Source organism: Pelodiscus sinensis, chromosome 14 (assembly GCF_052426305.1).
Source record: "Pelodiscus sinensis isolate ZL-2025 chromosome 14, ASM5242630v1, whole genome shotgun sequence".
Lineage (NCBI taxonomy): Eukaryota > Metazoa > Chordata > Testudines > Trionychidae > Pelodiscus > Pelodiscus sinensis.
This window is the reverse complement of record NC_143065.1, coordinates 33,617,332-33,645,175: the sequence shown is the minus strand read 5'-3', so window position 1 is coordinate 33,645,175 and position 27,844 is coordinate 33,617,332. Positions and strand designations below refer to the sequence as shown.

Genomic DNA, 27,844 nt, shown 5'->3' with positions numbered 1-27,844 from the left:
TACCTCAAAATAACACAGCTTTTCAGTGTCCACTCACTTCTTAAGGGCACAAGGGATGGAATGGACTGGAGAAAAGCATCCAAAAGAAGCTTCTGCTGAACCCTGAAATGCAGCTTTCGTACACAAGATATGCACACAACTTCCCCAGACAGACATTTGTCCACACAACAATTACACTAGCCCCATGGATTGACAGAAATGTACATGAACACACACACACAACCTCCCTACACAAATATGCACACAGAACGCTACACAACCGGACATATCTATACACCTGACCATTCAAAAACAACCCCCACACCTACCCAATGTTGTGCTACACAAATCCACACACACAACCTCTCTGTGCAGAGATGCACGTCCACACAAATCCACACACACATTACCCCATGCAGATACACACACCTGTCCTCCCGGACTCAGTTGTACAAATATATAAATACCACAACCTCATGTGCCCAAAGACACAAATGCACACACATGCTGACCCACAAACACCAACAGCCCTTACTTAGAAGGGATGGCACTCATTTTAATAAATGCCAACTGCTTAACATTCCTAAAAAGCAATCCTAGTCCAATGGATTTCACAGAATCATAGAAAAGAAGGGTTGGAAGGGACTTCAAGAGGTCATCCTGAGGCAGGTCCAAGTACACCCTAGACCATCTAGGACAGGAATTGCCCGACTTGTTCCTAAAAATATCTAGTGATGGGAAATTCACAACCTCCCATGGTGCCTATTTCAGTGCTTATAGTTAGAAAGTTTTTCATAATAGCTAACCTAAATCTCCCTTGCTGCAAAAATAAGCCTGGCTTCTCAACCTACTTTTAGTAGACATGGAGAACAATTGATCACAATCCTCTTTATACCAGCTCTTAACAAATCGGAAGACTATTATCAGGATCTCCCCTCAGTCTTCCTTTCTCAAGACTGAACGTGCCCAGTTTCTTTCCCCAAACCTTTCCTCAGAGATCAGGCTTTCTAAACCTTCTAGAGCTGTGCTTCTTTTGGCTGTCTTTCTCCACTTTACTTTATCTAGAGCCACTGACGGGGGAGAGGAGGTAAAGAGGGTAATTGCCTTGCGTCCCAATGATACAAAAGGGCCTGAAATTCCCAGCCACAGCTGCTGTTGTGAGCGATGGCTGCCGGAGCCCTGGGCCATGTAAATCAATGCTCTGCCGTGTGCTCACGGTAGTGCTGAGGGTGGGTGGGGGCATGGTGCTGTCTAGAATTGTCTAGTTTCAGCCCCACCTTTTCTGATCGAAGCGCTGCCTCTTCCAGGGTGCGGAGGCTGCCCCAACCCCCTCCTTGCTCAGGGGCCTGGCGGGGGCTTGGCAGTGGTACTAGGGTTGCCAGGTTTTGAACCGGACAGTCCAGTATTTGAGCTTTCTGTTCAGGAAACAAATTGAGAAAATATAAAAGAGAAAATATAAATGTCCGGTATTTTCTAAATAAGATGTAATGTAGATTGTGATGTAATGTCAAGTGTGCCTGGTATTTTTGTTGAAACCATCTGGCAACCCTACCAGCCCAGCTGTCCATATATCTCTTAATATGTGGAACCCAGAACTGAAGACGGGCCTCACCAGTGCCAAGGAGAGCAGGATAACTGCCTCCCCTATCTTACATATGACGCTCTTTGTAAATACACCTTAGAAGGATATTGGCCTTTTTATCAACTGCATCACATCGCTGATTCATATTCAAGTTCTGATCTACTAGCCCCCACATTCTTTTCAGCTGTACCCCCGGCGAGCCAGTTATTCCCCTTCTTCTAGTTGTACATTTAATTTTTACTTCCTAAGGGTAGGACTCTGCACCTGTCTTTCTTGTGTGTCATTTTGTGATTTCAGACCCATTTTCGAATTGGCCTAGGTTGTTTTGAATTCTCAGCCTGTCCTCCACAGGGCATGCCCTCCACAGGGCATGCCCTCCACAGGGCATGCCCTCCTAGCGTGGTGTTATCAGCAAATGTTATGAGCATACTCTCCACTCCATTAGCCAATCATTAATGAAAATATTGACTAACCCCAGAGCCCAGCCTGTGGGAACCCACTAGATCCATCCCTATTGGTCCTTGGAACCTGCTGGGGAGTGTAATGCTCCCATGATGATTCTAAAAGGCCTGGGGATCCAGCAGCCGCTGCTGCCACAGTAGGAGCCCTAAGCCCTTTAGAATTGCTGGGGCCCAGGACAATTGCCTTCTTTGCCCCTGCTTCTGTTGGGGGACTGTGTCAAAAGCCTATTACAATCACCATGCACTTGTCTGTATCTTCCCTCCATCCACCAGGCCAATAACCATTTCAAAGAAGGAAGTTAGGTTGGTCTGGCAGGATTTATTCTTGACAAATCCATGTTGGCTGTTCTTTATAAACCTATTGTCCTCTAGGTGCTTACAAACTGATTGCTTAGCAATTTGTTCCATTATCTTTCCAGATATCAAAGTTAGGTTGATTGGTCTTTAATTCCCTGGATCCTCTTTTTCCCCACATTTTAAAAATACGTGCTACCTTTGCCCTTCTCTAATCCTCTGGGTCCTTACCTGCTTTCCCTGAGTTCTCAAAGATAATCACTAATATCTAACTCCTAAAGGACCTTAAAGTGATTTTCACCAACATCTGGCAACTCAAATATGTCTAACATTTAAATAAGCTGCTCTTTCCCTATTTTGGCTTGAGTGTCTCCCCTTTGTTGTTAGTATTAATTGTGTTTGGTGTCTGATCACAGTTTATCTTTTTAGACAGAAGCAAAATAGGCATTAAACACCGCTGCTTTCTTGATGTTGTCCATAACGAGCCCTCCTTCTCTGCTAATTAGAGGACTTTCCTTTATATTTCTTATGTTGCCTTTTATGTCCCTTGCTCTATATAACTCATTTCTTTCACCTGACCTTTTTGATTTTGTCCCTACATGCCTGCATTATTCTTTTGTACTCATCCTTAGCAATTTGTCTATGTTTGCACTTTTTGTAGGATTCTTTTTTCTGAATTCTTTTTTTCTCAGGTCATTAAAGAGCTGCTCGTGGAGCTATATTGGCCTCTTACTATTCGGAGTTTTCCTTTGCATCAGGAAAGTTTGCTGTTGTGCCTTTAATATTGTCTCTAAGAAACTGACAGCTCTCTTGAACTGTTTTTCCCCCTTAGCTTTGCTTCCCATGGGACCTTACCTACCAGTTCTCTGAGATTGTTAATGTCTGCTTTTTTGAAGTCTGCTGTCTTTAGTCTGCTGCTCTCTCTTTCCCTGTCTTAGAATCATGACATCTATCATTTCATGATCTGTCAGGTAAGTTGCCTTCATTCTTCAGGTTCACAACCAATTCCTTCCTGTTACTCAGAATCAAGTCTAAAATGTCTGTTTCTGAAGCCACTTCTTCCACCTTCTGAAACAAAAAGTTTCAATGGACTTAGAAGGTATGCCAGTATTCCCTTCCAAATGTCCCTAACTTTATCTTGCTGTTGTTTGCAAAAGTGTCTCCTCTAGAACACACATAAGCATATATACAGCCTGCCAGAGCCAGATTTATCCCTGGTCTCAGCCTTTCGATTTCAGTGCAATCACTAGTCCCTGTCTGCTTTCTATTGTGGTACAGGTTGAACCTCTCTAGTTGGGCACCCTCGGTACCTGTCCAATTCTGAACCAGAGAATTTTCCAGACCACAGGCGTTCAATATTGTCTAGCAGCATTGCCAACACTTCCAGTGCTTAGTGGGCTGTTTGAGGATACGTACAGGTAAATTAGAGCTCAATAACAGCATAAAACTGGGGTGGCCAACCCATTTAACAAAGAGAGCCGAAGCAGCGGCAGAAAAGATGTGAAGAGCCGCACCAGAATTGTTGAGCAAAAAAACAAAACAAAAAAAGCCCCCAGAACAGAATTGTTGAGCAAAAACAACAACAAAAAAATAATTTTTTTTAAAGGAAGCTGCCCCTTTAAGGCAGCCACCATCATGGGTGCCAATTTGAAAACTCTGCAGCTCCGACCCAGTAGCACAGGGAAGCCAGGGGATGGGAGGGAAGCGGGGGGGAGAGGGATACTGGGGAGGGGATGCAGGAGCGGCTTCATGAGCTGCACATTTGGAGGGCAAGAGCCACCTGCATGGGTTGGTCATGGCTGGCATAGAACACTGAAAGCCAGGACTGGTGGCTGTAAACAAACTTTATGGGACTGAGAGAAACTTGGCCTCACTCATGAAAAGTGGACACCTGGCTAACTAAAATCATTCCAAGTGGCAGATTTTTCTGGACCAGAGAGTTCTGGATTAGAGAGGTTCAACCAGTACTAACCAATCAGAACATCAGTTTCTTCTGGAGTGCATTTTTAGGGATACAAAGACTAGATGCTGTAACTGTGGGACACAAAAGCCCCTTGGATCATACACAATACCTATGCTGCAAGGTCATTATTCAGCAAGTAACTCAACAACAGTTTCCCCACATCACACTTGAAGAGAATTCCTTCCACTTGGCGCAGCAAGTAAATTGTATTACTCAATTTCAGACTTCAGTGTTTTGTAATGTAACCACCCAATTGGGCTGAACCTCTGCTGTCCATCACGTAAATACAATGCTCAGATTCAGATATGGACACTCAGACGCTATAGTGATGAGCCATACAATTATCTGGATGGATAGAACAAACATGCCCAGTGGCGACAGGGACTGGCTGTGTGAACTGCCAATCTCTGCCCATGGAACATTCCATTTCCAAATCCTTGCAGCTTGAAGAATTGGATGACAGCACATTTGAGTCCTCCCTGCCCGTTTTTGATCGTTTATAAAAGTTTTCTGACCTCAAATGACCTTCTCCAAAGGAACAACAACAGCAACAGCAACAGAATTTCCTATTCAAAATCCCCCTTCCAAGTTTCTTTTCTCCCCTGCCCTCATTCACACCATGCCATGAACTCGGTAAGGGTTGCACAGGATTAAGTGGGTTGGCTCTTGTGTCTCAGGAAGCTAATGGGCTAAGGAAACCAACTCTCTGCTGTGAGCGGGAGGTGACTAGATGTGCTGCTAGAGCTGCCGTCTCACCTAAAGAGTTCTGTAATACTATATATATGCCTGGTACATACACACATACTCACTTCTCAGCTGGTGTCAGCTGACATGCTTGGAGCCATGCTGATTTCCACCACCTGAGGATCTGACCTGGGTCACTCTATTCTGACACGTGCTGGCTGTTTTATGCTCTAACAAAGGCTCTGTTAATATTCTAGACTGTTCTCTGGCCTTGTCCTGTCTAGAAGCCACCTTCAAACCTATTTCTGCACACTTGTATTTTGTTGGGTCAGTGCCCAGCATTTGCTGCTTCACACTCAAGAGCATGGGATTCTGCTGGCCCTGCCACGGCTCCATCAAAAGGCAGCTCCAAACCTCTTTGAGTCAGCTGTGCTTGCTTTCTGCCCATTCCCATTGTGTGAGCTGCAGGCACAGGCAAGCTACTACACCTGCGATGGGCAACTGAGATTAGTGAGTAGGCTGCCTGAATGGCCCTCCATCTCAATGGACCTCATGATTGCCTGGGGTGGGCAACCTGCAGACCGCGGGTCACTGGGGTTCCACCTGCAGCCCATGGACCCCGTTTGCCCCGTACCCCCAAGCCTCTCATACACTGGGACACTAGAGCTCTGCACTGCCTACTCCTTTTCCCTCCCAGTACTTTTGGAGCACCACAATCCACTGATCTGCTGTCTGTCTCCGATCCTGACCCTTCCTCTCAGAGCTTGAACAGCCACGAACAGGTTGCCAACCACTGTACTAGATGGTGAAATTATGAAGAGTAGAAACCCACAAAGTGTCTCGGAAAACGTCCGACAGCTGCTGTTTTACTCCCTCCATTCTCCCCTCTCTCTTTCTTTGGCCCTATTTTGAATTAACCCTTATTGCTTACCCTGGATTTCCACATCTTGTCACTTAAACTAAAGCCTTTCAAGTGGAACAAAGTCTCCCATTAAAATGAGCACATCAGGGATTAGTAGAAATCAGGGAGAGAAATTCCAACAGGGTATTTGGGGGAGAGGCAGACAAATTCAGAGCCAAATGAGGAATCTAAACAACCATGAACCTGCTGTAGAAACACAATGAGTTACAAAGGAGCTTGTCACCTCTCAGCTGCTGGAAGCAGGAGGAGTTGTCCTCCCCTTCCAGTGCATGTTGCAGAATCCCATTGCTTGGCTTGGGCCTCTCGTAGTCCCGTTCAGGGAGCATGGCTTGCTCACTCTCCATTGCGTGCTCCACCCTGGGCGACAGGGACTGTGGGAATCCAAACATCAAGAGGGACGAGAAGAAAAGTAAGGCACCACACAGCAGGAAGCCTGCCCACCATGCGCCGATCCACCGAGGGTCATCAGGGGTGATGTCCAGTTTACCTGCAATGGCAAAACCACACATCAGTTGCTTATACTGGAGAGAGAGACACAAAAGGTTAAAAGACTGAAAGGGCCCAAGTCAACCACAGGGTAACGATTAAGCCATAAACCAGAGAGAGGCTGCAGAGACCCAGGTACCTGGCGTGTTGGTTTGTACAGCACCCTAGCAGAATGGGGTCATGATCCTGATTGGGGCCTCTAGGTCATATAGTGATGAATGAAGATGGTGATGATGAAGCGGGATGAAGGGATCCAGATCACACATTCAGTGTACTTTTGAAACTCAGAAAGGGCCCTGGGCGATTCTACGTCCCGTCCCGGGGCATACCATTACAAAAAAAGCACTGGCAAAGGGTGAGAGGTGCAATTTGGGTGTGGGAGGAAGTAGAGAAGAGGATGCTGGCTCAGGGAGGGGGCTCCGGGCTGGAGCGTGTTGGGGTCCGGTGGAGGGCTGGGGGTGCTGAGCAAGTGGCAGGCTTGTGACTGTGAGGGTGCAGGAGTTCGGGCTGGGGTGCATGAAGGGCTCAGGGCAGGGAGGTTGGGAGTATGATGGGCTCAGGACACAGATTTGCAGTGTGTGGATGGTGCAGGAGTGTTGAAGACCAGATGGAGTCCGCCTCATGGCACTTTATATCCATCCCTGTTACCTTCCAAGCTGGAGCGGGTCACATGGCTGAGTGACCTTTCCCTGTGTCCCATGTCAGCAGCCATGATATTGGCTGGTTTGCAGGTCTCAGGTGTGTACAGGGCACCTTGAGAACCATTGTTCCTGGAACCTCACCAATTAGCATAGCCAGTGAGTGAACAATTGTGCTTTACAACAGGTGGTCCAGAGCCCATTGCTCTGTCTCAGACAGAGAACATTCCCAGTATAAGCACAGAGTCCATATTCGTAATTCCACATACAGATATCAAACAAGTATATGAATAGCATACATAGAATCAGTAGAACATAAGCTTTCCTTTGACACCTCACATGGTCCCCTTTGTACAGACTTTGGGACAAACACCCCCCCACGGGCGCAGCAGCGATCTGGCTGCTCCCGTTAAAATTGAATAACGTGACAGCCTGTTTCCTGGGTGAGATGACTAAACCAGGACTTGATGTCTTGGCTCCCAGTCTGTAATCCCTCCCTACTGCCAGCCATCAATCCGCACATGGAAAAAGCTTCCCTGTAAATCATAGGAGTCATTTGTGGCCGATGAGAAATTGTCTTTCAGATGGAAGCCGTAACATCGTGTCCCCTGGGAAAGCCAGGCCAATGCATGTCTCAGCACTTGGGAGCTCATTCTTGGTGGCGGATTGTGTGTGCGCGCGGCTGGAATAACAAACTCCTCTCTTCAGAATGTGCATCGTGGGTTAGAGTCAATCTGCAAAGCGGTGACTGAAGTGAAGGAATCAAGTTCTCTCTCAAGCGGAGAGGGAAGGAGACTCTTCAGTCTCAGGGGAAAATTCTTTAGAGCTTGAAAATATTTTCATTTTGGAAGGATTCAATTTGTGCCCTTTATTTTCTCTGCCCAAGACGCACTTCTGCAGCTCCTGGGATTGGTGCTGGATTGACAGCCAGGCCTTCTGTATATTCTCCAGACAGATGCATTATAGGCAGAAGAGCCACAATCTCTTCTCTGCACTGCTCTGTCACTGGTCCTGGGAGAAGAGCATAGTTCAGCCTTCTAGAACGTCAATTTCCTGGCTACTGTGCTGAGAGTACAGTTCCAGCTGGGATGTAGGTACCCTCATCCATCTGACAACAGACTGAGGCTGAGTTTCCATATAGCAGAGCTCCAAGCAGCCTTCAGCTGACAATAAGAGGCACCTAAGACACATCTAGAAAGGTCTCTATTCCCCTGATAATTGACTGAGCTATACCAGCCCCCCAAAGTTTCCCAAAGTTCATGGACCACGGTTTTCTTCAGTAAATGTGGAGTGATCATGTATCCTCTGGAGTGATTAGATTCAATAGCCTGAGGGCTACTCTATGAGGTAGTGTGACTTAGTGGGTAGAGCACTGGACTGGGTCTAAGGTGACCTAGATTCTAATTCCTGGTTTTTGTCCAGGCCTGCTTGCTATCCTTAAGCAAGTCTTCTTTCCCCCGTTGCCTCAATTTTCCCATCTGTAAAATGGGAATTCTACTGACATCCTTTGCAACGTGCTTTGAGATCTGCTGATGAAAAGCACTATTTAAGAATGAGGTATTATTATTAGAGGGACAGATTCATCACTAGTTTAACTCCGCTGAAACCAATAGATTAAATGGCCCACTCAATGTTTGAATAAAGGAGCCCTTGGGCAGAGAAGCTGGACAGTCAGAGACACTGTTCAGTAAGTTATATTTACAGGCAGGCAAGCAACACAAAAAGTGTGAGTGATTTTCAGAAGACAGAGAAGACACAGTGGCTGCTCCCTGCCTTAGAGCCAATTTTTATTGGTCTGTTCTGAGCCTGGCAAGACAGCCTTGCAGACACGCAAAATCCCACATTAAAGTGTTTTGCTATGTTGCAGTGTCACAGAAGTGCAGCATCTTCCCAAAAGGGGACAACATCCTTGATGCAAGATGAAAGGCTGGGATTTGGTGGCGCTGGAGACAAAAGCAAAAGTAGCAGATACAAGGCAGAGAAAATTTCTACAAAAGGGGAGAATCCCCAGCTTTATAATGTAGCCAGTCAGAAAAGCAGAGAATTAGATCGGTTGTTTTACAGCACCCTCTGCTGGCAAAGGAATCATATTGACAATGAACACCGAGTTCTGCTTTTTAAGTAACAACATACTCATTCACTTACAAAAATAACGTAAGCAGGATACAGAAAATGTTTTAACACATGAACATGAGCGCTGCCACCTGCATCGGACTAGTGATCCAAGTAGGATCCAGCCTCTGTCAAGGACCAGCCCTCAACTTTCCTAACAGTAGGCATGAGTGTGAACAGGGCGAAGGATGTCAGAAAGGCAAAAGTATTTTCCTCACCCCTTTTAATATATTTTCTTTTTCTTCTTTTTCCCATGCAGAGGAAGTATGAGCCAGTGAGAAAGGGGAATCAGGGCTCTTTGATTTACTTCTCAGTCCTGTTTTCCTGGGAAACCCAGGGCAAATGACTGATCTCACTGGGCCTCCATTTCCCGATTGGCCACAGGGGGGGATAACAAATCAGAGTCCCTGGCCTACCTCCCCTGAAATTTTGTCTTTGGCTAAGGGAATGAAGTGAGAGTGTTATTACTGCCAGGCTGTGTCAAAAAATGGGAATTTTTTTCCAAGAAAAAACAGTTTCAAACAAAATGAAATATTTTCATGTCATTCTAAACCTCGTGCAATTTTTTGATGAAATTATTTAAAATTAAAAACAATCATTTCAGGTGAAACTGGAGATTGATTGTGTTCATTTTTGGGGCTTTTCCTCTCCTGTTCATGCCCTTACCCCATCCTGCTTTTCAATGGAAAAAAAGAACGAATCAAACGGAAACCTTTTCATTTTGAATCACTTCCGCAAAAATTTGAAAATGTTCAAATCCACAAACAAGACAAAAAAGTCACCTAATTTAAAAATGTTTTAACCAGCTCTAAAGACTTTTTCTGTTACTAAGTTTAATCAGCATCATGGGAAAAATATTATTTGCTTCTGTGAGGGTTTTACCTCCATAATTAATACCAAGGTTCTAGTGAGTGCACTTTAAAGGTTCAAGTCTAAAAAAAGTCTCATCTATAGCAGGGGTGGGCAATAATTTTTGCCCGGGGGCCACTTCAAAAATTTTTGAAGTAACCCCGGGGCTACCCCAGAAGGGACGGCGCCTAAACAGGAAGGAGTGGGGCCTAAACGGGAAGGGGCAGGGCTACTTTGTCCCCCCTTTCCACTAGGCAACCATGCCCTGGAAGAGGCTTGGCGCACTCCACCACCAATCAGGGTCTGGGGGCGGGGAGTGTGGGAAGCCTCCTCCCACCCTGTGAAGAGCATGTGGCACTTTGAAGTGCCGCAGGCACCTCATAGGGTGGGGTAAGGCAAAGAAAGCTTCACGCAGTTCCCCCCGCCCCCAGGCCTTGATTGACCTGGGGGCGGAGGAATGGATGAAGCCTTCTCCACTCTGGCCCCGCCCTGCAAGCAGCGCACGGTGCTTTGTAGCGCCGCACGCATGCTGCACACAGGGCGGGGGCAGAGCAGATAAGGCTTCCGGTGCTCCCCCGCCCCTAAGCCCTAATTGGCTTTGGGGCGGGGGAGCAGCGGGGCCTCAGCAGGCTGGATCCACCCGTTTGATGGGCCGGATCTGGCATGCGGAGGCCCCTTTACCCACCCCTGATCTATGGACTTGCTTTTTTCCCACACAAGTAGGCCCGCTGACTGAAGTAATTGCATTAGCTTCAATGGAATTACTCCAAGACATAACCTTAAGCATGTGCTTAAGTCTTTACAGGATCAGGGTCTGAATAATAAATTACACAATTTCCCCTGTTTTGGACCATGAGCGTTTTTATTATCCATCACCTTATTGTTTCTTCCCTCTTTCCCTTTCAGAGGCATTCTGGGCTAATGTAGAGAGTAACAGGACTCGACTAGCCAAAGAGTATCATCTCTAACAATAGGACAGGAGACAGAAAGACGGATCTGGAAAAAGACATTTCTCATTCATTGAAGAAACAGAATAGGGCTCAGGGAGAGTCACATAACAACTAGCACCAGAGAGGTAGTGTGCAGACAGCACCAGAGGAAACTTCCTTCTTGGTATGCCTCTAACCTAGGCTGCAGTGTCTTCCAATAGTGGCAAAATGGGGAGTTTGCTATCCATAGTCCATACAGTCCTCACTCTCTTGGGGTATGTCTAGATTACATGGATCCGTCGACGGAGCCATGTAGATGAGTTTACTAGACATAGGAAAATGAAGCGGCGATTTAAATAATCGCTGCTTCATTTACATGAAAATGGCCACCGCGCTGTGCCGATCAGCTGTTTGGCGGCACAGTGGGGCAGTCTGGATGCGCCACGGTCAACAGGGGAAGCCTTTGACGACCGCTCCCTTATGCCTTGTGAAATGAGGTTTACCAGAACGGTTGACAAAGGCTTCCCTTGTCGACTGTGGCACATCCAGACTGCCATGCTGTGCCGCCAAACAGCTGATCGGCACAGCGCGGTGGCCATTTTCATGTAAATGAAGTGGTGATTATTTAAATCACTGCTTCATTTTCCTATGTCTAGTAAACTCATCTACATGGCTCCATTGACGGAGCCATGTAGTCTAGACATACCCTTGGTGGAGGCTGAGGACATGGGTGCTAGTTCTAGCACTAGCTGTCATGGTGACATCTTGTTGAAGATGGCTGTCTACTAAGAACTGGGCTGTGATCCCCACAACACTCATTTAACATAAGATTCCAAACCACAACCAGATGGGAGCAACTTCCAGCCACTTCCAACCTCCTCTCCACTGGAATCAGGGCGAAAGGTTCTGAATCCCACCCAGAGCCGAGTCTCACTGAAAAGGACCTCCTTGTTATGACCATAAGCTTAAGAGACATACCCGGGGGGGGGGGGGAAGGAGAGGGATATGGGTGAATAGCAACATCTTAGTCCTGCAACATATCAATAATTCTTCTAACAGCCACTCAGAAACAAGTCTCCTTACTTGTGTCAATGAAGACTGCGTCCACATAGATTTTGGTACAGAAGGAGCCCAAGATAAATCCACAGGCTGGTCCAAATACCAGCATTGTAAACAGGATCCCTGCAAAGAAGCAGAAGAGAACACAGGGAAATTAAACACAAGGCCCAAATCGTCCATTGAATCAAGGTCCCACTAACGTCCATAAGCTAAGATTTGCTTCCAAAGATGACTGTAGAGCACGGAGACAGCATGCTGGTTGGACACATACTTTGAACACAAAAGATCCCCCACAATGCCCTCTGCTCTGCCCCAGCTCCTCTGAGGAAAGGGATGGGTGGGGCTAGAAGTCAAGAAGGATTTCCATCCATCTGAAGGGGTGGTTTACACTCATTTTGGGGACCACCCAGAGCGGGAAGGGGTTCTGCCCTGTAGTCTTGGGTGTTGTTACATCGTGCAGATTTAGTTGGGAGTTCTGATACTAGCCTGTCTATAAGCACAAAATCGCAGCCTAGTTACACTCTGCAGGGTGACGCCCGGCCCTTCCAGTCCCGAGTCTCCCCAAAACCATCCACACCGAGTTCTTAACTAACAGAGACTTGGACTTTTCCTTCCTTATTTGTCACCCTCTAAAGTGTGAAACCAGCCCCCAGCCTGCTAGGAGATGCACTCTCCATACATTTTACACACCAGAGACGCACTAGAGGTAAAAATGAACAAAAAGTGCAGGTAACAGAAACCTCCCAGAGTCAGAGGTGAAATAGAGAGGGGAAGCAAACATGTCAAATTACACAGAAAACAAACATCAAAGTGGAACCACAGGCTTTATACTTTTAAATCAGATAAAACTCCTGTGATGATTCAAGGTACCTATTTCCTTTGACCAGTGTCCCAGCACATCCCTTCACTGCAAAGGGATCAGTGTTTCATAGATAGCTTCCTGCCTACATTTCTGCCTAGATTTCCTTCCTTTCGAATAGGGTTTCCAGCTTAGTCTCTCTCTCTCTCAGACTAGGGATGTTACATTTTGATTAATCAGCTAATCAAGTAGTCGATAGAATTTCCACTGACTACTCGATTAGTCAATAAGGGAGAGGTGGGGCGCTCACTATCCCATCTGCGTCTCAGCCTTTGAAATGTAGTAAGAACCTCTCACGGCTCTTACTACATTTAAAAGGCAGAAAAGCAGCGGAGAACTTCTAACTGCTCTGCTTCTGCTTTTGAAATGTAGCAAGAGCCCAGCAGTTGTAATTGGTGCCATATCCCTGCTGCGCCTCTGCTTCCCCTGCGGAGATGGTGCTGGGGGGAACCAGCTTTTAAGCCGGCTCTCCACAGCACCAGCTCCTGCTCCCCACTTGCTGCCTCTCTCTGACAGAGGCAGCAAGCGGGGGAAGGGCAAAGTGACTAGTCGAGTCACTACTCAACTATCCAATAAGCTTACGCTTATCGGATAATCAACTAGTCACTTACATCCCTATCTCAGGCTATGGTGACTCATGGTCATAGAGCAGGCAAAAAGCCCTCTTGATAGCCAGTGTCTTCCCACTAAGTGTAATGGCCCACCCTATATCTTCTCCTAGTTGTTGGAGCTAGTTTCATCCGGTTGGGGAGGCAGCCCTCCTTGACCGACTGCCCAACACCCCTCTGGGAGCTGGGAGTGAATGATGCAGCACAAATTAGGAGTATGGTTTTATACCTACAAATAAGTGAACTCGTGACGAGTCTGTATATATCCCTCATAATGAGCATCATGTTCAGAACATAGACTTTCATAAGAGACCTTCCTCGGTGTATTTTTATGCACAATAACATTGTATACAAGCAGTTAATTCAATTGCTGCTTCTTTGGGATTTGCTCCCTCTGTTATTCCATTTGGTGTTTGGACCCTGATTATTATGGTAAGTGCATCAAATAGCTTAGTAGCCAGATGCACCTCAACTGATGCGTTCACTTCCCAGCATGCTTGGCTATGAGCACAAGCTACACCAGACATGGTTCTTCTCACAGGCAGATTCCACCAGGGAAATCTTCACCTGTGTCCAGCCAGGCTAAATACCGTCCATTGACCAGACAGGTCTGGATGCTTTCAGTGCCTGGAGCCAATCTATTCCTGGCATACAGAGCTGGTTTAATGTGCCTTTTCAGCTGTTTAAATGCTCCCTCCAAATTGCAGTCCCCCAACCTGCCATTTCTCTGATGTGCTCCAGCATGACAATGTTCATGAGGGTGGGTGAAGGAGGTGTACACTTGATATCAGAGGAACTGACTGGGTCACGGTCCCCAGCCCCCCCAGGAGGGGGAAGGGGAGAGGAAGGGAGGGAAGGGGCTGTGAAGCCTGAAAGAAGCTGAGTCCCTGTGCAGCTAGGACAGTTCTCCCTTTGCCTGCACTCGTCTATTGAATTCATGCTTCAGTTTGGCAGTGGGGTGCATCCCTTGTCCTGCTGTGAAGCTATCCAGAGGAGCTCACATCTTGATGGCTTAGTAACATGCTGGTTAACCACAGCCTCCCTGCCCTTTAACCCAAAGCATTATTTCATCACAGAGCACTTTCTCATCGTGCGATTCTCGGCAATCAGTGAAACGATCCGCACAGCTGGCAGCAGAGAGGAGCTGGAGGAAAGCGGTCGCCTGTTAATACCAGTGAACAACCAAGTCTACGTGAAACAAAACCACATGCCTGGACAAAAGCCTGGCTGGCTAGAATGGAAGAGTTGGCCTGGTCTGAAATAACTTTGTCTTAGTTCTGAGCATGTGTGATTTCTCCAAGAGCGCAGCTTAGCTTTACTCGCGGCAGCCGGGAAGCACAACACAACCATTATCACCACCCAGCGTCTCACATGCAAACAGAGCTCACCCATCCCAGTACCCAAATCAAGAGCAATAACAGGAGAGAGAAAGGAAGAGGCCAAGAGAAAAGAGGGTTTCAGAGGAGATTCTGATAAATGCTGAGAGGGAAAGAGGTGGCCTTGTGGTTGAAGTGCCAGGCTGGGATCTGGAAGACAGGGATTTAATTCTCCTCTCCAGTGCAAACTGTGGTGTGACCTTGGGTAAGTTCCATAGAGTAGGAATTTTAAATGTCCTTTAAAATGCACCTAAATTCTATGGATGGTCAATGGGACATGTGCTCCTAAATCACTTGGGCCCATGGGTGACCGGTATAAGAGGCAGGGGAAAGTAATTAGGAATGTAAACGGATAACTGGTTAACCAGCACCTGGTCCAGCTGGATCAGCCCTCTGCCCTGCTCCCACAGTGCAGTGCGGCACGCCCTGCCTAGCCTGACCAGGCCTAGTGCCTCCCCTGCCCAGCACAATGGGCCTGTTAACCAGTTAAACACAGAGTTTAATTGGTTAATAGTTTAAACAGGGTGGCTGGCTCCACTCACTATCCACTTCCAGCCCCCCCATTCAGCGCGGCTCTCCCAGTGTCCTGGGGCTGTTTGGGGATTCAGCCATACTGAAGCTGGGGCCACGTGCTGCCTGCCTTTCCAGGGCTAAGGAAGACTGAAGCTGCACCTCCTGTTGGAGGTGGTGGCTTGACCCACCAGTGGGGGATGAGGGGGGGTTGGCTCCCATGGGGGCCCTAATCAATAGAGGTGGTGCTTGCCTCTCTCAGCCTAGGTTCACTCATCACCCATGCTTGGTCTCCTTTGAAAATCCAAGCCTTCATCTTGTGTCCCACTTCCCCATCTGTGAGGCAAGGACACATTCACTAATGTCCATGAGGTGCTCAGACACTGTGGTGTTGGGAGTCTCTTCACAGCTCAGACACTAGGGAGATGGGCTCTCTCTCTCTGGGAAACAGGGTCCCAGGAAGACTGTTCTAAGGGGTGGGAGCTGCAAAAAAGAGTCTTTTGCCACCAGTGTAAAAATGCATATAGGAACCTGGTGCTAGGGGTTGGAGGAAGACCACAGAGGTGTCTAAAAATAAGCAGATCAACTTTCAGCTGGCCCCCGGAGTACTGAGGGGCTAGCGGGTTTGTTTATGGGTGGCTGTGATGTGGATGGACAGGGGCAGAGGGGAAGGGAGTGTCGCTAGATGCAGTGAGAGGAGACGGAGGCAGTGCTAGGTCTGGATTTGTCCAAAGAACCCCGCTGTTAACCAGGTGGATGAACTTTAAACAGGACACACTTCTTTATATCGCTAGTCTTCTAAGAGGATTCACTTGTAACGTTGCCTTGACACACTTTGAGAGTCACAGGTAACAGTGGAATAGACCTGCTGAGAAAGAGTAAGTCAGGGCCTACAGAGCATGGCTGAACTCAGAAGCTGAAGTTGAGATAAATCACATTCAATCCCCCACATTCAGAGTGTTGTGCTGGAGACAGCGAGAGAGGATCCCACGCTACCATCTGCCACATTTCAGACTCAGGCATATGGCACATCAAAGGTACAGGAGAACCTCACTAACCTGAGAACCTACGCTAAAGCTGGCAAGATCTCCCCCCACCTCTGTGCATGACAGCAAAGCCTCATGTGATGGAGACGCTTAGGGCTGTAGTTAAGTACATCACAGGGCATTGACTCAACTGCTCCATGGCAGCAGCATTCAAACCAAATGGTAACTGAATGCAGCACGTCTTACAATGCGGCATTTGGGCTTTAACAGTGTGTTTTCGCTAGTTCACAAGGTTCAGTCAGTAATTCACAGGTGCTTTGCCAGTCCACATGGGAATGGGTAAGGACCTGCTGTGTGTATATATACCCTTTCTGCAGTACTCCTCCTTAGACAGTCACTTCCCAGTCTGTATGTGTGAAAGAGATTGTTCCTTCCTAAGTGGAGTACTTTACATTTGTCTTTATTAAACTTCATCCTGTTTACCTCAGACCACTTCTCCAATTTGTCCAGATCATTTTGAATTATGACCTATCCTCCAAAGCAATTGCAACTCCTCCCAGGTTGATATCATCTGCAAACTTAATATGCATACTCTCTATGCCATCATCTACATTTATGATGAAGATACTAAACAGAACTGGTCCCAAAACAGATCCCTATGGAATCCCACTTTTGTTATGTCCTTCTAGCATGACTGTGAACCGTTAATAACTATTCTCTAAGAACAGTTATCCAGCCACTTATGCACCCACTTTATAGTAGCACCATCTAAGTTGTATTTGCCTAGTTTATTGAAAAGAAGATCATGCGAGACCATATCAAATGCCTTACTAAAGTCTAGGTATACTACGTCCACCACCTCTCCCTTACTCACCAGACTTGTTATCCTATCAAAGAAAGCTATCAGATTGGTTTGACATGATTTGTCCTTTACAAATTCACACTGGCTGTTACCTACCACCTTATTATCTTCCAGATGTTTGCAGATGAATTCCTTAATTACTTGCTCCATTATCTTCCCTGGCACAGAAGCTAAATTAACTGGTCTGTAGTTTCCTGGGTTGTTCTTATTTCCCTTTTTATAGATGGGCACTATGTTTGCCCTTTTCCAGTCTTCTGGAATCTCTCCCAACTTCCATAACTTTCCAAAGTTGATAGCTAAAGGCTCAGATACCTCCTCTACCAGCTCCTTGAGTATTCTGGGATGCATTTCATCAGGCCCTCGTGACTTGAAGACATCTAATTTTTCTAAGTAATTTTTAACATGTTCTTTTTCTATTTTAATGTCTAACCTACCCCATTTCCATTAGCATTCACTATGTTTGGCATCCCATCAATCTTCTTGATGAAAACCAAAACAAAGAAGTCATTAAGTACCTCTGCTATTTCCAAGTATCCTGTTATTGTTTCTCCCTCTTGACTGAGCAATGAGCCTACCCTGTCCTTGGTCTTCCTCCTGCTTGTAATATATTTGTAGAATATCGGGTAATGGTTAATAGTTACCCGGGAGCAGCCCCCTTCCACAGCCCACTGAGGGCAGAGGGCCCTAATCTAGACCATCCCTGACAGATGTTTGTCTAACCTGCTCTTAAAAATCCCCAATAATGGAGATTTCACAACCTCCCTAGAGCCAGAGTTTTGTTGACTACGGATCCTTTGTGAATTAGCCCAAATATGGTGCTATTACTACCTGCAGTCATATGATTAGGCTGGGTTCTGCAATTCCTTGCCTAGCACACCACATACAAGCCTACTGCACACTAGTGTAGATATAAGCAGGGGCTACCTATGAGGGCAGGTATAGTGAAGCACTCAGCATAGCCCTCTGCTATAAGCAGAAGTGAGTCTCAAAACCCTTTCCTCCTGCTTTAAAGTGTGCGGGGCTGTAAGGGAAGGGAAAAGAACAGGCACATCTGAGTGAATACTGGGTCAGAATTTCAACAGCTGCAAATTAGCCTGGCACCACCGAAGCCAGCAGAGACGGCTGCTGTAAATCAGCGTGAGAATTGGCTTTAGTGTGATCCTCAGCATAGGAGGAGACCTTAGCTAAAGTTGCACTCATTGGGCTCTCACCCAAGAAGCCCACACAGATGATCTGCTATTAGGAAGCACAATCCTTTCAGACAAACACCTTCCCCCTCCCCACATCTTATTGTTACAATAGCTACAGAGATCGAGACAAGGTCACACAAGGCAATAGAATGGCATAGAACAGTGATGGAATCCCACAGACATCAATGTCCTAATAGGCACACTAAGGGTACGTCTAGACTACATGCCTCTGTCGCCAGAGGCATGTAGATTAGGCTACCAGGCATAGGAAAATGAAGCGTCGATTTAAATAATCGCCACTTCATTTAAATTTACATGGCTGCCGCGTTGAGCCGACAAACAGCTGATCAGCTGTTTGTCGGCTCAGCGCAATAGTCTGGACGTGCGGGTGTCGACATCAAAGGTATTTGTCGACCACCCAGGTAAACCTCATCCCAGGAGGCATTCCTGGGTGGTCGACAAATACCTTTGATGTCGACACCCGCACGTCCAGACTATCGTGCTGAACCGACAAACAGCTGATCAGCTGTTTGTCGGCTCAGCGCGGCAGCCATGTAAATTTAAATGAAGTGGCGATTATTTAAATCGCCACTTCATTTTACTATGTCGGGTAGCCTAATCTACATGCCTCTGGCGACAGAGGCATGTAGTCTAGACGTACCCATAGTCAAGACTAAATTCTCACTACCCTCAGTGGTCATTGGGTATGGAGATGGAGGGTACTGCTGGGTCAGCAGACAAGCTATCCCATCAAATTCCATGGTCACCACAAGAAGAGATTATATGAATGTTCCCTCTAATCTTTTCCATCCATGTGTGGATTTTTTTCTATCTATGTGTGGAATAAATTTTTATGTGTAATGAGGCATTTGCATGTGCACCACCAATAGAAACAAAACCCTAGCTGTGGGCACTCTGCTATCAGTTGGGCGGCATTTGAATCTCTCCTGCACAGCCACACAAGCACCCAGTTTACAGGGAATGCTGGCAATATGTAGCTTTCTGCAGCTTAGAAGGAAATACACAGTCTTGAGCTAGAGCCTGGAAGGCAGGCTAAATCAGCTGTGATTTGCGCTTGACCTGTTCTCCAGAGCCAGCAGGACATTAGTTCCTTCTTTGTGACCAAGAATACAGCTGCTGATTTTCACGAAGTGTTTGGCTCTCTCTGGAGAGCTGTGAACTTTCAGAGGCTGCAGTTTGCTGCTGACGCAGGTTCACTGGGTAAATTACATGTGACATATCATGAGAGGCCAAATCCTAAAATCCTTAATCCTCCAATAACGTGGTGGTTGAAATTAGTGGGAGACTGGGCTGAAGGAGGAGTGAGTTTTGTCTCATGGAATTTTTCAGTACAGCCACAAGTCCCAGTTTCAGCTGTATCAGACTCCAAGAGTACGCAAGCAGGCCTAAGAAACCGGAAACTGGTTAATCGTGTTCTCGATACAATTTGTATCAAGTACATGATTAGTCAATAAGCTGCATCTCTGCTGTTTAAATATAGTAGGAGCACTAGCTCCCGGACTGCTGCAGCCCTGCTTTTTAAGCTGGCTATCCCCAGCACTGGCTCCTGCTTCCTCCCCTTGCTGCCTAGGCTTATCGGGTAGTCAACTACTTGAGTAGTCATTTACATCCCTCAGAATCAGAGTTTGGTTTGGGACTGCAATGACTGAGAAAGGGACAGAGACAGATGAGAGAGAAAGACATCAGCATATGAAAAAGAGGGCCCATTTTCTAAAGCAGGGAGCAAACAAGAAGGTGGTAGGCGAGCTAATAAAACAAGAGACTGGTAAGAAATGAACACTGGAAAACTCTTCACTCTGACATTTCACCGCTAGAGGGTGCTGTGGGATTAAAGTGTCTACTAAAAGAACAGGAACTTTTAAGATATATTTAGCTAAGACATTAAATTATCTTTTACCTTCAGGTTAATTGAAACCCTCCTCCCAAAGTTAACTGTATTTTTGACTTCCCTTAAAGTTTACTCTAAAATCAAGTCTACAACAAGCTTCCCCCATGCTCCTCTTCAGAGGTTCCCATCCTAACATGCTTTGTGTAATAACAAAACATTGCAGTATTATTGTTTATAACAAAATATAACTCATATGAAGGGTCCCAAAGCACAGCCCATATGCACTGCTATTCTGCACTCACCAGGGAGGTGGAGAGGAAAGACAGTCCACTGGGTAGGTTGATAGCTTCAAATTTGAGGGAGAAACGTTCAGTTTCACGCATGACTTTGGGTGGGCCACTTGGGTTCTTTGTGCCTCAGTTTCCCATGTGTGCAGTAGGCATAACAGCTCTGCCATACTTCGCAGGGTGCTGTGAGGAAAGATACACTGTGAGGTGCTCAGATAGGGGGCCATTTAAGTACCTAAGATAGGTGGAGTATGACAGAGGTTCCACAGACCATGCCACAATGTACAGCAGTTTGGGATAGGAGCTGAAGAATACTACATCCAGATTTAGGGGTAAATCTAGGCAGATTTAGCTCAGGTTAAAGTTTACCAATCACACCCTTTCTCTTACAACGAACACCCTGTGATCTTTAATGATCTCACTCATTAAGAATCCCTCCCCCCCTCCTCCCATCAGCAACAAAGAGCCCCAATGCTATCTACTTCTTAGTAGAGACAGGCCTGGATCAACACACTGTCCCAAACTTGGGAGGTAGGGGGTACAGTATGGAAAGGAGGGTGTTTTAAAATCCTGAATCCTGTGGCCTGGCTTATCTATCCCCATTTGTTAGGCCTTTTCCAGGTTTGCCACTGGCGCTCCTGGTTATAGGGCCAGCTGCACTCACTCCAGCCTGCCCTCTGGTTTCCCAGGTAACATTCACCTGTTGTGCCTCAGGTTTAACTAACTAGGGGTATTTCATGAGGAGTAACGGTAGTTCAAACTAGGAAGCCTAGTTTGAACTACCTAGTTCGTGCCCCGTGTAGCCGCGCTGCACAGGGTTCGAACCAGCGGGGTTTTAAAAATGGCGGCTTCCCGCTTATGCAAATGAAGCCTGGGAAATTCAAATCCCGGGCTTCATTTGCAAGTGCGGTATGCCTACATTACCCTGCTAGTTCGAACTAGCGGGGTAGTGTAGACATACCCTGGGAGAGGTTCTCTTTTTCACCATTTGACAATGACAGAGCCAGGCAGGAACTAGTTTTCCCATCCCAAGAAAATGTTTGAGATTTCCTAACCCAAATCAGGATGAAAAGTCACAAGGTAGAAAATTTTTCACTAACAGACACACCAATAAATAAATAAATAATAAAATGGTTCAAGTATTTTGCTTTTATTTCAAGATCTTAATTTTTAAAAACCCTTACATGTATAGCTGATGAGATCACATGTATAAAAAGCTGTGAAGGTGACATCCTTGTGGCTAAGATCAAACACAGTAACAATTTATTTTAGGAGCTCTTTAATAACTAACTTTTGTCAAAGTGAAAGTCATTTCAAACAGAAATAAACCTTTTTTTCCTGCTACAAAAATGTCACCTTTTCCAATTTTTTTTCAAAATGAAAAATTTATTGAAAAAAATCTTCCCTTTCCCACAAGTTTTGGTTTCAACAAATCAGCATTTCCCAACCAAAAAAGTTAATCAAAAAATTCCTGACCAGCTCTAGTCAATGGTAATAAAAAAACCTAGGGCTCTCTCAGTAGTGAGTATCATTAGAACCCTTCAAACCCTGTACAGAGGGGAACGGAGGAGCGAGAGGAAGGATCATTACCCCCATTGCATGTAAGGAGAAACCGAGGCACAGGGAAGGTGAAGTGAACCGCCCAAAGTCTCTCAGTAGGTCAGCCACAGTGTGGCAAATGAATGGATTTGAATGCAAGGATGCTGATGTTGGAGTGGAGCTCAATCTTTAGGCAAACCCTGTGAAATGCTGCTGCCTAAAAGATATTGATGCAAAGTCAAATTCCCTGTGTTTGCAATGAGAAGGGCTGAAGCATCTTTCTTAAATCCATGTATAGGTAGGACCTCTCTGGTCTGACACCCTCAGGACCTGACTGATCCCTAACGAGGGAATTTGCCGGACAAGGAGGTCCCCTGTTACTGGATCCGCAGATCACTTTCCCTCCCAGCTGCCGGCCCCAGCCGCTCCCCCACCATGTTGTTGCCATTGCTGGCCCGACCCCCACTACCTAAGCTGCCATAATTGCACACCCCAGCCCTGCTACTTGAGCTGCAGTGGCCCCTGCTGTGCTACCAGGGCTCCGGTGCTAGTCCCAAACCCAGGCTCAGAGCCACCAGCCCTCTTGCCACTGGGGATCCCAGCCGGGACTCCCTGCTCCAGGAACACCTGTCGTCCTGCCGAATCATGGATGTTGCTGAATGAGGGAGTCCTGGTTTTGGAAGGTCCAACCTGTAGCACATTAACATGGAAAAGCAGGGCTGGATTACCCAATAGGAAGACTAAGCACGTGCTTGGGGCACCAGCAAAGCAGGAGCACCAAAAAAAAAAAAAAAAAAAGAAGAGATTTTACGGTATAGTATTCTTTTTATTTTGAATTACATATGGGGGGAGGAGGGGGGGCACCATAATCTTTTCAGTGCTTAGGGACTCTAAAAGTCTTAATCTGGCCCCGTGGAAAAGTAATTCACAGCAGAAATGCCTCCCGGCTGGAAGAAACAACACACCAAAGTTGAAAAATATATGGACAAACATGCCTACAGTTTAGGGAACCTGTTTCACCTTTGTTTTCAGGAAGAGATCACTAAGAAGAAGAATAGCTCCAGGTCGCAAAGGTGGGCTGGATAAAAAGACAATAGATTAGGGAACAAGCAGCAACTCACTTCAAAGTCTTCCAGTACTAAACACTAAATACCCGTTCTACTGAAAGGACTTCAGCAAAAGAAGAGTGCACCTTCCAAAGACGAATGAAGCAGATCAGAGAAAAGCCAGAAAGCTTTGCTGCAATTTTTATAGGGAAGCCATGCAGAGAACCATCTGCCATTTTACTGCTCTGCCAGCAGCCTCTGAGGGGAGATTGGAGCTGTGGGAAGCTAGGTTGTGCCCAAAGCAAGAGATGGCTATATTTCACAGCATTCCCGACAAGTGACAGGTGCATAGTACGAGAGCAGGTGGGAATATTTTCTTATCCACAGTGCATTCATGCAAGGCTATTCAGAAGCCACAACTTTAGGTAAGGTCACATAACCATTTTCATTCCTAACCTCCCATTTTCACTCGCTCAGACATTTCCCAGGCTTGGTCTCTGCCCAAGGTGGAATTTATTTTAGAGAATGACTGAGACAGAATGGTTGAGCTGTTTTTGAAGAGAGCAACATACAATACTTATGCACCTTGACTCCCTGGTGAATATAGCTTTAAATACTGCTCCCTGCAAGATTTAGAGATAGTGACTTAGGACCTGATGAAATAGGGCATTTGTGTTTGTGCTTATCTTTAACCACTGACTTCAAAGAAACTTTCCATGTGCGTAAAGAAGAGCGTTCCTGTATACTGGGGCCTTATGCAGGTCGTGAGCCTCAGCCAAGAGACAATGAAAGAAGAAAGGTTAACAAGGGGGATGAGAGGTAAAGTGACACAGCAGGTGTGTGGAAGCATCCTAGGATAAATATAAATACATAAACAGATGTTTTTATTTAGCACGTGGCCCTCAGATGTCGGCGTCCTTTTATCACGCTTATCAGAAGCCAGTGTAGAAAAGGGCAGCTGTATAAAAAGCTGTGAAGGTGACATCCTTGTGGCTAAGATCAAACAGAGTAACAATTTATTTTAGGGGCTCTTAATAACTAGCTTCTCTCATTAAGCATGGCCATTTATTCAGTAAACCTTTCCCCATGAGAGACAATATGCCTATAGAATCATAGAATACTAGAACTGGAAGGGACCTCGAGAGATCATCAAGTCCAGTCCCCTGCCCTCACAGCAGGACCAAGCACCGTCTAGACCATCCCTGATAGATGTCTATCCAACCTGTTCTCCCATGATGGAGATTCCACAATCTCTCTCTAGGCAATTTATTCCAGTGTTTAACCACCCTGAAACAAAGTTTTTCCTGATGTCCGACCTAAACCTCCCTTGCTAAAGTTTAAGCCCACTGCTTCTTGTCCTATCATCAGAGGCCACGGAAAACAATTTCTCCCCCCTGACCCTCCCCCCCTTTCTCTGACAGTCTTTTAGATACGGGCAGTCCCCGAGTTACGCGGATCCGACTTACATCGCATCCGCAGTTACGAACGGGGCTTTTCTCGCCCCGGAGGACGGGAGCAGTGGGACGCTGACTTGGGGACACCTGGGGTAGAGCAGCTGGGGTGCTGCCGGGTTGGTCCCCGCAGCGCTGAGGTGCGGCACTGCGGGGACCTACCCAGCAGCACCCCAGCTGCTCTGTCCCAGGCATCCAAATTCAGCCGCTGTTGAAACTGATCAGCGGCTGATTCCAGGAAGCCCAGGGCAGAGCAACTCTGCCTTGGGCTTCCTGTAGTCAGCCGCTGGTCAGTTTCAGCAGCAGCTGAATCTGGACGCCAGTTGCAACTTACATACAAATTCAACTTAAGAACAAACCTACAGTTCCTATCTTGTACGTAACCCGGGGACTGCCTGTACTTGAAAACTGCTATCATGTCCCCTCTCAGTCTTCTCTTTTCCATACTAAAAAACCAAACTCAGCCTTCCCTCATATCTCATGTTTTCAAGACCTTTCATCATTTTTGTTGCTCTTCTCTGGATCATCTTCAATTTCTCCACATCTTTCTTGAAATGTGGTGCCCAGAACTGGACATAATACTCCAAATGAGGCCTAATCAGTGCCGAGTAGAGTGGAAGAATCATAGAACACTAGAACTGGAAGGGACCTCGAGAGGTCATCTAGTCCAGTCCCCTGCCCTTATGGCAGAATGACTGCTCGTGTCTTGCTCACAACACTCCTGTTCATGCATCCCAGAATCATGTTTGCTTTTTTTGCAACAGAGTCATACTATTGACTCATATTTAGCTTGTGGTCCACTATTACCCGTAGATCCCTTTCTGCAGTACTCCCTCCTAGACAGTCACTTGCCAGTCTGTATGCGTGAAAGAGATTGTTCCTTCCTAAGTGGAGTACTTTGCATTTGTCCTTACTAAACTTCATCTTATTTACCTCAGACCATTTCTCCAGTTTGTCTAGATAATATTGAATTATGACCCTATCTTCCAAAGCACTTGCAACCCGTCCCAGCTTGGTATCATCTGAAAACTTAATAAGTGTACTCTCTATGCCATCATCTAAATTGTTGATGAAAATATTGAACAGAACTGGTCCCAAAACAGACTCCTGCAGAACCGCACTTGTTATGCCCTTCCAGCAAGACTGTGAACTGTTAATATCTTCTCTTGGAGAATGGTTAATGATTATATTTTGCTGCCTTGGCTTTCTTACTTTCAACACATTAAATGCTCAGGATCAAGTATTACTATAACTTTCTTTTTTGTTTAAAAAATTGATTGGAGAGTTCACAGATTGAAGTAGATCCTACTAAGAGAAAACAAAATAAATGCTAATGCAAGACCAGAGGGAATCCCACATAGAATTTGAACCTGCAACTATCTGTACAAAACTCCCATCTATTAGTAAAATGACTGTGCTGCAAATAGTAAAATTAACTCAGTTAAAAAAGAAACAAAGCATTTTCAGATGTCACGTAAGCCAACAGAAGGTGCTTTTGCAATCCCAAGAACTAGCAGAGGACTAAAACTGACAAAAATCTCATTAATGATTTCACTGTACATATGGACTATACATATACAGAGACTGTGTGATGCTTCAGGACTGTATAATTAATACAACATAATTGTAGCATTGGAAGTATACAAAGACACAAGCTGCTTTTAAGGTTGATGCCAGAGTGGAACAAAGGTGTCTGATAAAATCAAAGACTGTATGTGGTGAGACATCAATGCCATGAGTGCCATTCTAGCTACACAAGATCATCAAAGAACAACAATCAATCTCCTTTTTCTTTATGAGAAAGAAATGTCCTGCCCTTCCCTTATGAGGTTTAGGAAACACTGGGCAGCTTGATTGCCTATAGGATCTCAAAAAAGACATGGCAAGGATCAATCATTACGTCATACCAGCTTAGAGGAAAGTAGAAGGGCTATAAATCCTGAGTTCTTAATCTGGCTCTGCCACTGATGCACTCTGTGGTATTGCCAAGTCCCTTTGCTTCACCGTGCCTCAGTTTCCCCACTTTAAAAATGGCCCAATACATCTAGTGTTGCTAACTCTCATGACATGTTGTTTTACATAAAGCCCCAAATCTCAGAGGCATGTGCACGGGTGAGAATCTCTTTTCTTTTCTTTTCTTTTCTTTTCTTTTCTTTTCTTTTCTTTTCTTTTCTTTTCTTTTCTTTTCTTTTCTTTTCTTTTCTTTTCTTTTCTTTGTCCTTCTGGTTGCAGGGACGAGCCTGGAATCACAATTTGACCCAAGGGCACCTAAAGGCTCAGGAGGAAAAGAAAAGATCCTCACATTTGTAGATTTAAAAAAAAAATCACATTACTCAGAGACCCGACTCATGAATTTCAAATCCTTGGAGCTAGTGATACTATAGTACTGACCCAGCCGTTGGGGCTGTGTGAGGATTGATTCGTGGATGTCTGTGCAGTGCTCTGAATGTGTGGTATTATTAGGGATTCCAAAATGAATCTTTGGGGGTTGAGATAGGCCTTTAAAATGAAACAACATAGTCTTGGCAACTGAGGTCAAATGTGCAAGTTCGTATACTCATAGTTCTGCCAGGTGTCCCTAGGCAAGTCCCTTTACTCTCTGTGCCTCAGTTCCCTACCTGAAAAATTGGGATAACTATCCTGTCCTCCTTTGTAAAGCACTCTGAGATCTATTGATGGAAAGGACCTTAAGGGCAAATTATTATCTTTAGCATATCAGAGACTCTGCCACTGAGTGGTCCTGGTCAAATTAACTTATTCACCACCTTACCTCGTATAGAGTTGTTAACTTTTCCCTGCTTCACCAGGCATACATGCTGCTGAGTTATTGCCTGTATTGAGTGCTAATTTTGATTGTTATCTCTAGCTCCTCACCACAGCCTAGGAATTATTACTGTTTAAGCAAGCTGACACTAATTTAACCGTATGCTCCTATATTAAAACCAACCTGAATGCCAGTTATTCAAACACTCTAAGTATGCCTAAATAATAAGCAAATTGACTACATCCAAACAGTAATAAACCACTTCTAAGCATCTGTCAAGGCTGTTCCCCATTCTGGCACTTCAAGTGCAGAAGGCGAGAATTCACAAGAGACCTTAAAATACCTTGTGTCTATGGAGAGGTGAATAAAGAAAAGTTATTTATTAGTTCCCATAATATAAGAACTAGAGGACACCAAATGAAATTAATGGGTAGCAGGTTTAAAACTAACAAAAGCAAGTTCTTCTTCACGCAGCGCACAGTCAACCTGTTTAACTCCTTGCCAGAGGAGGCTGTGAAGGCTAGGACTATAACAGAGTTTAAAAAAGAGCTAGATACAT

The 27,844-nt window shown here is 45.7% G+C and overlaps 1 protein-coding gene across 3 annotated transcripts in view; it reads right to left on the bottom strand.

Moving 5' to 3' along the window:
• SLCO3A1 (solute carrier organic anion transporter family member 3A1) overlaps positions 1 to 27,844 on the bottom strand; it is a 285,388-nt gene that overhangs the window by 59,145 nt on the left and 198,399 nt on the right. For all 3 annotated transcript variants that reach the window (XM_075897022.2, XM_075897019.2, XM_075897020.2), the window contains exons 3-4: positions 11,983 to 12,081; positions 6,109 to 6,372 (exon numbers count right to left, since the gene is read on the bottom strand). In XM_075897022.2, the coding sequence (XP_075753137.1) occupies positions 6,109 to 6,372; positions 11,983 to 12,081 (363 nt within the window). The remainder of the gene's footprint in view (positions 1 to 6,108; positions 6,373 to 11,982; positions 12,082 to 27,844) is intronic.